The sequence below is a fragment of the Lissotriton helveticus genome, chromosome 4_1 (genome assembly GCF_964261635.1).
Source record: "Lissotriton helveticus chromosome 4_1, aLisHel1.1, whole genome shotgun sequence".
NCBI classification, from domain to species: domain Eukaryota; kingdom Metazoa; phylum Chordata; class Amphibia; order Caudata; family Salamandridae; genus Lissotriton; species Lissotriton helveticus.
In genome coordinates, this window is record NC_136063.1 from 802,484,993 (window position 1) to 802,497,487 (window position 12,495).

Here is a 12,495-nt window from a genome sequence, read left to right on the forward strand (position 1 = left end):
GGTGTAGTCCTGTCTTGGGTCTAGCCAGTGCAGTCCCTGTCTAGCTATGCACGCTTTGTGGAAGCGTTTGAAGTTTGTCATGTTTAGACCCCCCTGCTCTTTTGATAGTCTGAGCTTGTGCAGGCTTATTCTGGGCTTCTTCCCTCTCCATAAGAAGTTGTTCAGTATCTTGTCTACCCTTTTGTGGAAGTCTTCTGTGTTGGTTAGTGGTAGCATGGTTAGCATATAGTTCACCATCGGTGTGAGCATCATTTTTATTGTTTCTACCCTTCCCCACCATGTTGTGAATTTGGGGGACCACCCGTCTACTTTGTCCTTGATCTTCTGGATTGTTGCTTGCTCATTATGTTCTAGTGTTGTTCTCAGGTCTCTCTCAAAAAGGATGCCTAGATACTTAATAGGTTTCTGCTGCCACGTTAGGCCTGATGTTCCTAGTACTGTGCTTGTTGTGTGGATGTTTAGAGGTTTGCACTCTGATTTGTCCTTGTTGAGTTTGTACCCTGAGACCTGGGCGTACTTCTCGATGGTGTCTGTCAGTGCCTTGATGGATCTTTCTGGGTCTTCTGTCATTATTAAAACATCGTCTGCATATGCTGCTAGCTTGAAGTTTCCCCCCCTATCGGGACCCCTGCTATGTCGTCGTTCATTCTTATCATTGTTAGGAGCGGTTCTATTGCCAGTAGGAAGAGGCCAGGTGAGAGTGGACAGCCTTGTCTTGTACCTCTGCCTAGGTTTAGTATGTTTGAGGTGCCGCCGTTTACTACCACCCTTGCTTGGGGGCTGCTGTACAGCGCCATCACCATCCTCCTGTAGTTTGGTCCTAGCCCGAACTTCCCCATGCAGCGATCCAAGAAGGGCCATGAGACTCTGTCAAAAGCCTTTTCGGCATCCAGGGCTATCATCACAGCCGCTTTGCTACTACTGGCTGAGTGGTTAATTATATGGCATAATAGTCTGGTGTTGTCATGGGACATTCGGTTTTTGAGATATCCTACCTGGGAGTTGTGTATGAGCTTGGGAAGATATGCATTGAGTCTATTGGCCAGTATTTTCGCGTATATCTTGCAGTCTACATTTATGAGTGAGATCGGCCTAAAGTTCTTCGCCTCTGTTGTGTCCTTCCCTTCCTTTGGTATGACTATTATGTTTGCCTCAGCCATTGAGGGAGTCATGCGTCCTTTGTGGACGCATTCCTCAAATACCTGTTTCATTGTGGGTTGGAGCGTGTTGAGGTATTGCTTGTAAAAGCCTGCTGTGAATCCGTCTGGTCCTGGTGCTTTGTTTTCCTTGAGACCGGCCGTAGCTTTCCTTATCTCTTCTTCCGTTACAGTTAGCTCTAGGGTGTCTCGTTCTCGGTCTGTTAGTGTGGGTGTGGATATGTTTCTCAGAAGTTCCTCGCCCCCGTCCTCTTTTAGCGCTTCATCCCTTGTGTATAGGCCCTCATAGAAGTCCCTGAAGACCTCCAGGATGTCCTTGTTAGCAGTTTGGGCCTTGTTGTGTTTGTCTTTGATTGCCCCTATTGTGTGCTGTTTTTGTTTCCCCCTTAGATAGGTTGCTAGGTTTTTCCCCGCTTTGTTCGCAGTGCATAGGTTTACTGATTTGTATTTGTTAATCCAGGTCCCTGCTCTCTCGCTCAGTATTCTGTTGAGCTCATACGTCCGTCTAGTCAGGTTTGTGAGTGTATTGTTGTCTTCTAGTCTAGCAATGTGGCTGTTCTCTAGTGTTTTGATCTCTTTCTCAAGTTCAGCTATTCTCTTGTTCCTTGTTTTGTTCATTTTGCCCTTGATTGACATGACTGTACCCCGTATGGTGGCTTTTAGAGCATCCCATAGTACCTCCCTGGGTGTCTCTGGTGTATCGTTGATTGACAGGTATTCTTTAATCGCTTTCTCTATCTCTGCCTTCGCTGATGTGTGTTGGAGAAGGCCGTCGTCGAATCACCACCTGCGGGTTGGCTTTTTGGGGAGAGGTGTGGCGCTGCGGCCAGGGCGACTGACGCTGGAATCTGGGGACCACTGTTCGATCCCCGGCTCCGGCGGCAGGTTAGCCCAGCACCATGTGACTCTGGGCAATAGCTCGCTTAATCTTCCCGACGGCCCCCAGCGCCTAGAGACCCTTACGGGTGATTGTGCGCTTTACAAAATGTGGACTTTTATAATGTGGACTTTTCGTTGTGTCTGCCCGATAGGGATAGGCTTATGTGTGCGTGATCTGATATTGTTCTGGGTCCTATTTCTGTGTGGTCTATGAGGTGGGTGTGTGTTTCTGACATTAGTATATAGTCTATTCGGCTGTAGGAGTTGTGCGGGTTGGAGTAGAATGTATATTCTCTGGCGTCTACGGGTTACTTAGGCGCCATGGGTCCTTCATTCTCAGTTTGGAGCTCAGATTCTTAAGGATGTTAGGGCTAGCTGTTGAGTGGCGTCTGCTGGGGTGTTTGTCAATCGCTGGGTCAAGAACTTGATTCATGTCCCCCGCGATGATCAGCAGGTCGTCCAGTGGCAGGGTGTGTAACTGGGCTCCTACCCCCTCCCAAAATTGTTTGTCCTCGCTGTTAGGGCCATATATGTTCGCGACGTGGTAGGTCTCTCCTGCTCTCCTGAGACTGGTCACCAGTGTCCTGCCTTGCGTGTCTGCTTGATAGTTAACAACTGCTAGGTTCGAGTTTTTGCTAATTATTGTTACTACCCCATTCTTCTTGTTCTGGGCTGGAGATCCCACCACCTCACCTATCCAGTTGGCTCTCAATCTTATGATGTCTGCCTCTTCTAGTCTCGTTTCTTGGAGCACATATATGTCGCTTTTAAGTTTCTTGAGATGCTCGAGCACCTTCCTTTTTTTTTACCGGGCTGTTGAGACCCTTAACATTTAGGGACACTATTTTGATGTCTGATGCTATGCTATTCTGGCTATTGTACGTCATTAATGCTGCTTTGCGTTCGCTGTGCCAGTGGCTCTTCTCTAGGTGCTTTTGTTCTCAGTGTTGTGAGCCTTTTCGTGTCTCTATGCGTGCCTTTGCTCCTACCAGATGTGAGTGTAATGAAAGAGAAGTAGAAGATGAAGAGAAGAAAAAGATAGTCAGTAAGCTCATGTATAGAACCTCCCCCCCCCTTTCCCCCCGCCCTGCTCCCCCCTCCCTCCTTCCCACCCCCCTCCCTCCCTTACTTGCTAAGTGGGTGTGCGACGACAAAGTTCCTCTGCTCGCATCATCCCTGAGGTAGAGTTTGTTTCTTCCCTTTGGCAGTTGGTACGCCTCTGCATGGGTCTCTTGCTCGACCGCCAGTCTCTTTCTTGCAGGGGCTCTTCCTTTAATCTGGGTATTTGTGTGGAGAGGTAGATACGCTGTTCTGTGTTCCCTTGCTGGAGTCCTTCGTGCGTCTTTTACTCCGATTGTTCGCTCAGTCCTGGTGATGCGCTCCTCTTTGCTGCTCCTGGACTTTTGTTTTCCTCCATTTCCTCCACCGGTGGTCCTTGCAAATATCGTTTTAGATCTCCTGGGCATTCAAAAAACATTGTCTTCCATTTGTCTGTTACTTTGAACTCGGTTGGGCTGACGAAGATGAAGGTGGCTCCCCTTCTACGCAGAGTGTCTCGTTGCGCTAAGAATCCTTTTCTTAACTCAACTGTCGGCTTTGAGTAGTCCTGGGTCAGTACTATCTTGTTCCCGGCCCACGTCAGATTCTGGTTTTTCCTGGCGAAGGAGAAGATGGCTTCCGTCTGATTTAATCTCAGTGGGTTGCAGATTATTGCTCTCGGGCCCCTGCCTGTAGTCGGTTTTCCTGCTGGTACCCTGTATGCCTTTTGCACCTCGAAACCTCTCTCGAAGGTGATGCCTGTGAGTTGTGGGATCATCTACTCCAGCATGGCAGCACAGGAGCCTGCCTTATCCTCTGTCCCTTCTGGCACTCCCAGGATCCTTACATTGCCTCTCCTTGCCCTGTCGTCCTTCTCCGCTAGCTGCTTTTGTATGGCATTTGTGGCTGTTCTCAGTTCTGTTATGGCCTTGGTGTGCTTACTTGTTTCGTCTTCCACTGAGCTTATTCGGCTTTCTGCGGCCTCTATTCTTGTGTTTGTTTTGTGAAGGTCCGCTCTTATAGCCGCCATCTCTAGTTGCATGTTCTCTAGCTTGAGTTTCGTCTCTCTCCCCACCTCATTGCCTTCGTTTACTTTCCGCAGAATGGTCTCCAGAGTGACGGGTTCGCCTCTTGCTTTGGACGGGGACCCTTGGTTGTCTATTTTTGGCTTCTTCTGCTGTTCGCCCACCAACTTCCCATCGCTACTTGCCATTGTTCGGATGCCCCTTCTTGATAGGATGTTGACCAGCCTCCCTCCCGCTTGGGCCACCTTTGGTACGTTTGTCACCTTTGGTGCAGGTGGTTGGGTGCCTTGTCTATATCTGCTCGGCTCTCTGATGTGTCTTGTTCTGGTTTTTGCCTTAGGTCCTGCCAGCGTGTGATTTGTCCTGTTCGTGGCTTTGCAGGCCACTGGCTCTTTAACCTCTTCCGGCCTTCGGTAGGGAGATATTTAGGGTTGTGCACGAGAGCTGTTTGGCACTACGGAGGGGCATGGTATTCGCTCTATTCTGCGCGGTCTCTGGGTTGCATGCTTGCTTGCAGGTGTGAGCGTTTATGGCCGCCTGAGCTTGGGGGGGGCTTGGGGGGAGGGTGCTCGCTCCGTACCTCTCTGGCTCTGCTGCCGGTTGCCTCGTATGCTTCCCCCTTCAGGGTGGTGCGCCTGCGTTGCCTTCAAAATCAGCACCCCCGCACCTCTGCCTCGGGTGCTGTACGACAGTTTGGCCCCCTCTCTGCCTTGGTTTTGTCCGACGTGCTCTTTGCTTTGGGCGTGTGCGTGCCTCGCATATGTTGTGCCCGCTGCTCTCTCAGCGCAGCTCTCCCTTTGGTCGCTAGCTCCCGCTTCAGGGTAGTGCGCCTGTGCTGCCTTCAAAGTCAGCGCCCCCGCACCTCTGCTCCGGGTGCTCTATGTCAGATTGGCCTCCGTTTTATTCTCTGCCCTGCTCGGCCTTGGTTAGGTTATATTATATCCGACGTGCTCCTTTGCTTTGGGCGTTTGAGTGCCTCGCTTGCGTTGCGCCCGCTAGTCTCTCAGAGCACCTCTCCCTTTAATCACTGGCTCCCCTTCTCTTGCCTCCGGTGCGTGGTCTTTTGGCTTCCAGCGTGTGTCGGCACCTACGGGGCTGCTTACCACTCTCTCCTCCCTTCTCTCCCGCCTCTCTGGTGGGCGTTGCTGGTGATCGCGCTTCTCCGTCTTCCTGCCTGCCTCCCCTTCCGGCTGTTGTCTTTCCGCTTCCGGGTCGCGGGCAGCTTGCCTACATGCCTTCCGCCTGAAATCGGGGAAGACTTCCGGCAATGGCGCCCTCGCAGCCCTCTTACTTCCGGTTCGTTCGCCACCCGGTCCTCTGGTGCTTGGGTGACTCGGCTTTCCGGACAGGTTTGGATCGCTTTCCTCCTCTCCTTCTGTGCGACGTCCTCTCTTTATCCCCTTTTTAGTTCAAGGCGGCCGTCAACTCTGGGCTCTTCTGTCGTGCTTTAAGTCGCGGCTTGTTGACGTTCTCGACTGCACTGGTGGGGGGGAGGTCTCTGGGCACAGCTGTCGGAGTGCTTCAGATGTGGAGGCACGCTCTGCTTGTTAATTCGTTGATTTCCCCCAGCCGATGGCTCCTTCTCGCCTCACGCCGCCATCTTGATCTGCGTGCTGTTGTTTACCCTCGGCGGGTTCAAGGGCTCGTTTCTCGTTCAGTGGTTGCGCTTCTTCACCTCTCGTTCATCGATTGGTAGCGCAGATCTTTCCCCCACCTTTTTTTGTCCTTTTTGTTTGGTTTCGGTCGGTGTGGCTAGTTGTTTACCCCTCAGGGATGTGGAGCCGACGGACCTAGACGACCGTCTCATGAGAGTGGTTCTTAAACTTTATTTTCAGATTAGTAAATCACTTAAAAAAGAGGGGTGCATACGTCTAATCAACATTTTGAGTATCCAAAGGGAACCTAGTGGGATGTAGCAGCTTCATAATTACTTCAAGCAATGACTTTGTGAATGTATTTTCTGTCACACAGGGAAAAGTCTGCAAAACTGTTGCCGGTACACCGCAAACTGATCTTTAACCTTTTCCATGCTCATGACGAGCTCAGCTCGTTATGAGGCACGGCGCTCCGGTGCTCATGACGAGCTGAGCTCGTCATGAGCTGTGGATCGCTCACACACGGGGAAAATTCCCCTGCTGTGCTGAGCGTTCCACGGGAACGGGTGCGCTCATGACAAGCTCAGCTCCTCATGAGCACCGGAGCGCCATGCCTCATGATGAGCTGAGCTCGTCATGAGCACCAGGGCGCTGTGCGCGCCCCCCCCAGCACAGCGGGGAATATGCCCCGCACGGAAGGGGTTAAAGAATGGCACACAATAATCACAAACAACTGACAAATGTTATGACATGCATACAATTCCCAAACATCACCCTTAACCACGCAGTTAAACAACCCCTTTCTCTAACAAACAAAATTAAAACGAACAGAAAAAAGTGACCATATTTACCAAATACACACAGACAAATAAACCACACAAAGACAACCACTGTTAACTCACAGAGGAGGAGCAATGTCATCACAAAATCACTAAAACAACTTGGTGTCCTCCTCAATTAGAGCTACTCCTTATATCTTTCTACACACAATCATATTCAATAACAGTTCTATCCTTAATAATCTCTAATTCATACCCATCATCACCTTCTCCACTTTCAGGAAACTCTCTATCTCCTACTTAATCCCGAAACTCATGCCACCTTTACCATGTCTGCGCTTTTCCCTCACCACACTGATTCACAGTACTTTTTTGTGGTGTTCAAAATAACTTTTGAGGTGTTCAATTTCTGCTCATCATCACACACAATAAAATTACTAACACATTACTTTCAAGCCAAATGTAGAGTAACTTATAGGATGTGCTCATTATAACCTCACCACATGAAAGTCTTTTCTACGCAGCACCCGCTTTCCATCATCAAAATAATGGCATTAATTCTTTGAGAGTCCTTGTTGGACTTAGTCCTCTATGCAAGATCACCCCCATACGATTTGGCTTCACCCCTACTGTTTTATGAACCCATTCTTGTTGGCTTTTAGGACTCTGTGCACTTTACCACTGCTAACCAGTGCTAAAAAGCATATGCTCTCACCTTAAAACATGGTACAATTGGCTTACAACTGATTGGTACATTTAATATACTTGTACCTCCTTCATGTATGGTACCACGGGTACCCATGGCCTGTAAATTAAATGTTATTAGTGGGCAGCAGCACACATTGTGCCATCCACTAAAAGTAGCTTATTAAAACATGCCTCAGGCCTGCCATTGCAGTCTATACTGAAATTATAATCTGACAATGTGACCTGGCAACATAAACAGGGCCGGACTGGGAACCGAAATCGGCCCTGGCAAAGTGCTCAGCCGGCCCCCCCTCTCCCCTGGGGGTGCGACCGCACTCTTTGCCAGGGCCGGTTTTCGGCCGATTTTGTTACAGGGCCGTTTTTGCAGCTATGCTGCAAAAACGGCCCTGTAACAAAAACGTCCCCCCTGGGGCCCAAAACCGGCCCCCACCCATGCGGCCGACCGGGGGATTGCCCGGTGCCCGCAACGGCCAGTCCGGGCCTGAACATAAACCTTTTGCGGGCCTAAAACGTCCTTTTTGATAAGTATAAGCCACCCCTAGAGGAGGCCCTAAACAGCCCATAGGGCAGGGTGCATTGTATTTAGAGGTAGGACATGTGTTTTTTAAGATCTACATGTCCTGGTGGCGAAAAACTCCCAAGTTAATTATCACTGCAGTGATAACATTGGATAACATTGGGCTACCTTATTACATTTAATAATTCTAACATGTTATCGGGAACAGGCAGAAAGGTCATGTCTGGACTCTCATGAATTGTAATTAAAATCCTCTTTAATGATAAAGTCAGATTTTAAATTTCAATTTAAAAAATGCCAGGTTTAGAAAGTTCAAAACACAATGGGGGTTGGGCCAATTTAATGTCAGCAAGGCTCAGCCACTATCAAATTTTTACAAACAAACAAAAGCCAGTTCAGACATTTCTTTCCAAACTACTATTTTACATCTAGGAACACAAAACTCAATTATCGTTTTCTCTTAATCATTATGTGTGATAACATGATAATTGAGTTTTGTGTTCCTAAATGTAAAATTGTAGTTTGGAAAGTAGTAGTTTGGAAAGTAATGTCAGTACTGGCTTTTGTTTGTTTGTAAAAACTTTTAGAAAGTTGGCATTTTCTTGACCAAAACTTTCTGAGGTCTTCCAGAAGTTTCCAGGAGCCTGGAGCTGTTAATTGCCCCCCTATCAGGAATACGTATTGGGCCTGGGTGTTTGGTGCCACTATAACGCAAGGAGTTCAATTATTATGGGATTGATTTAAAATGGGTGCTTGACATTCAGTTCAGAATTATACCTACAGTCCCCTGCATCGAGGGGGAGAGGGGAGGGGGGCAACCAGGACTGACATTACACAACTATGAGTGCTCCCAAATATACATTACCTTCCAGCTAAAGTTCACCCATTCACTGAGTACTTCTCGGGCTTTCAGATGAAACAGTTGTGCGTAAAAATAACTTACCAACTTCTGTTCCTTTCCCCAAAGTAAATGTCAATCCATGGCCTTTGAGGCCATCGGCTGCATCTGTTTCAATGATGACGTAAGCCGCAGAATAATCCGGATCTGTGTGCTGTGTAATCAATACAAAATGAACAACACATTTAGGCAAGCTCAATCTGTTAGCCAAGTGCAGCTTGCAATCTTATTGCTTTGCTCATTTACTTACAAAATTAATTTTATATTTATCCCCCAGGAATTGTTTGCTTGATTTTTTAATTGAAGAATCTGTTAAAATCTATCAAATGGTGAGTGTGTAGATTAGCAAATATGGAAAAATATGACAAAGGGGGAAGTACGTCAAGTGCCATGTTTGTTCTACATCTGTACGGCAGACAGATATTAGAGGCAATTCGCACGCGCCAGGCTGCAACAGCACGACGTAATTAACTCGTAAACAAACGGATGAATCACTGGCAAGTTTTAACAAATGGAACTGTGACTCGGGTAATGGCCGTTTGCGCATCGCACTGCACCTTCGCCATTTTGATGACAATACCGCAGTTACCAAGCAGACACAAGCAGCAGGACTAGAAATAAGGAATCTGTGACGCACTTTCCATTCTTACATCTCAAGGTTTATAATTTCAGGGCATTATCTGAAAACCAGTCGAACAATGTAGGTTTACTCTGCGTGAATAAATATTTTGTTCAAGATTTGTTAGGTACTTTACATGAGTCAGTTCAAAGACCCTAGCCCTCATTGCAAGTGAAGTGAGAAAAAACTCACTTGATGGAATTCAGCTCTGCCGGATTTCAGAAGGTTTTTGGGCCGTGGGAGCAGTATCAGCCCCTATTTTACTCTGTGTTAATTACGCTGGTACATGAGGCTTTGAAAGTACCAGACAAGCCTCATTCCCTACGTGTTTTCTGGTGTGTGTGGGGTGGGAGAAAGCATTTTCTTCTTCCAAGTGTCGTTTCTCAAAAAATGGGGTCCCCTGCAGACTGTCAGGAGGGGGGATGGGTCTCCCATATATTCAGATATACATTGACCTTGGCATGAATTGGGCCCCCTTAAGAGTTAGAGTGGGCTTCCTGCTTGTGTTATGCCTCCGCCTCTTCCCTCCCATGCTACACCCAAACCCCTAAATGTATGTGCTAGAAACCCACGAGATTGGGATTTCCCTGTGCTTTTGATTGGAAACAAAATCGGTTCCACACGGTAAGTCCCCATTCCATGGGTAATAACTTGTAATTGCACGACAGGGGGGCAGATTTACCGCACAGTATTGCTAAATTGCATGTAATTCTATTGTGTCCCCAGTACCGTGCAACTTGGAATGAGAGCCCATGAGGACACCTTGGCATTTTGGGGTTTTTAATCACCATGCTTCTTCAAATATGGTAACCCATAACTGAGTGTGGATGAAGATAATCTTCAGTGTTTTTTTTAAAAACAATTTAAATTAAAAGGCATATAGGATTATGTTACCTCATAACCGTAAATTGCCCCAAAAAACTAATGTTGGTTACACATGTGCAGAGTAACAAAAGCAAGCACAGATAAGGTTGTAACCGAGGTTGATCATCAGGGGGCATATTTACGGGAATTGTGGCACAGGGCAGCGCAGCAAGCTACTTTGCTGCACTGCTCTGTGTCACAGGGTCAGGGCAGGAGTGCGCCGTATTTATCCAATATTGTGCATTCCTGTCCTTTCACCCTTCTCTTGCACCATTTCGGCAGCCTAGCGCCAACATAGGCACCTTTGCACCAGGGTACACGGGTGCCTGTGTTGTAGGCAGGATTGTTTTTGTGCAAGAAGGGGCACCTTCTTGCAAATCTGAGTTAGAGGTTTGCTTCACACATGTACCACGTTGCGTGGTGCAAGCATGACGCAAAGTGTCATAAATATGAACCCATATTTTCAAAGTAATCTCGAGTTTTCTTAGAAATTAAAGTTTTTCATTGATTGGCGACTTTGTAAGTGTGGTTATACAGATAGATGATTAAGTGAAAGAGTCAATGGTTGGATGGATGAGTGCACGGAGGGATACATTTGTGAGTAATGTAAGGGAGTGGGGGCCGTTACTACTGGGGCCTACCGGTGAGTGTGGACGCATGCAAATAAGGGACACTACGCTATCTTTACTGTGTTGGACCGGAAGCCCCGAGCGACCTCCGTCCTTTTATTTATAGCCTTCTGGCCACGCCTGGCCAGAAGGTGATACATTGTGTGGGAGTGTTTCCGGGTCTCGGCCGAGACCCGCAAAACACTTGAGCGTCACATCCCTTCCCACCTTGGTATTTGTTTTTCCTTTCTTTTCGAACAGTCTTGGTAAGTCAACATGCAAAGTCGGCCAGCCTCTGGCTTGGTCTGGGGTTTGGTCGAAGGTTGTGAAAACTTCGTTCCCTGGCTGGCAAGGGTTCAAACTCTCTCCTCATTGGAGATGGCGAGTTGCTGGCAAGTTCACCATTTTCCACCGGATCACCAACACCGTCAGATTGGTCAGCAGTTTCAGTGACGGGCCCATATTCGGTCGCTGGGGCTTCAAGCACAGATGGAATGCGTTTAAACCACGAGACATGGTGATTTCTTCCCCACTCTTTTGTGCCGTCACCGCAGTGCCTTTGGTCGCCTTGATAGTCCACGGTTCTACTTCATATGGAGTACGAAACTTTCCTCCTGGTCTGCGTGTTCGTACCAGCACCATGTCTCCGGGGGTCAATTCTTTGTCTCGTGCCCGCCTCTTCTTGCTTGCCCTTTCGTTTGTTTTTCTCCTCCTCTCTTGGGCGGCGGCCGGTACATATGGTTCAGGCGTCCAGTTCTCTGCCGTGGGCAATAGGTCATGCCGGGGTCCTGCAAACATCAACGACCAGGGGGATCTTTGAGTGGTGCTGTGGGAAGTGCTTCTGTACTCCCTCAGAAAAAGTTGCAGTGCTGTCTCTGGATCCTTCCCTTCTACCATTGCTATCCTTAGGGTTTTATTGACAGTCCTCATAAATCCTTCCGCTTCCCCATTGGCTTGAGGCCATTGAGGTGTGATTCGACGGTGCTTTATCCCCAACTTTTGCAGGAACTCTTTGACTTCGTTTCCTTGAAACGGTGGGCCATTGTCCGTTTTAACCACCTGAGGGATACCAAACATCGCAAATATTTTGCTGAGGATCGGCTGGATATTTACAAAACTGGTGGATGGTGCTACCTCTACCACTGGGTATTTAGTGTAACTGTCTACTAGTACCACAGTCACTCTCCCATCAGGAAAACTACCAAAGTCCAAGCTGACCCAGGTCCAGGGTGCTGGAGAGGGTTCTTCCGTGATGACTGGTGCCGGGGTATCCGGCAGACTGGTTAACTGGCATGCTCGGCAGTTCCTTACTACATTGTCCACCTTTTCATCCATGTCAGGGAACCACACCTTTTGCCTCATTCTGGCTTCCATCCTTCTCGTTCCTTGGTGTCCTTCATGGGCCAGTGAGGTCGCTCGATCCTGGAGCGTATTCGGAATGACTACACGTGACCCTCGAAGGAGGAGCCCATTGTTTGCTCTACTGAATTCATTGTGTACCCTCCAGAACTGAGAAAGGCGAGTGCGGTCTGCTTCATTCCAGTCACTCACATTATGCAAAAAGTTCTCCCAGGAACCAGTGTCTATTGCCGTCTTGACTCTTGTCACAACTACATCATTGTCATACTGAGCTACAATATCTTCTGCTGCTAGCGCTTGGGGACATGACAATTGAGACACCATGTCTACAAATTCTTCGGTCCGTAGTTCTTGGTCTTGAGCCTCACTTGCCTTCACCTGAGGATGTTGTGACAGAAAATCCGCTGGGTTTTTCGCTCCCGGTCTGTAGACCAGATCCATTTAATAAT

At 48.1% G+C, this 12,495-nt stretch overlaps 1 protein-coding gene across 2 annotated transcripts in view; it reads right to left on the bottom strand.

Annotated features, from left to right (window-relative positions):
- ENOSF1 (enolase superfamily member 1) overlaps positions 1-12,495 on the bottom strand; it is a 238,364-nt gene that overhangs the window by 188,660 nt on the left and 37,209 nt on the right. For both annotated transcript variants that reach the window (XM_078687452.1, XM_078687453.1), the window contains exon 2: positions 8,642-8,750. In XM_078687452.1, the coding sequence (XP_078543578.1) occupies positions 8,642-8,750 (109 nt within the window). The remainder of the gene's footprint in view (positions 1-8,641; positions 8,751-12,495) is intronic.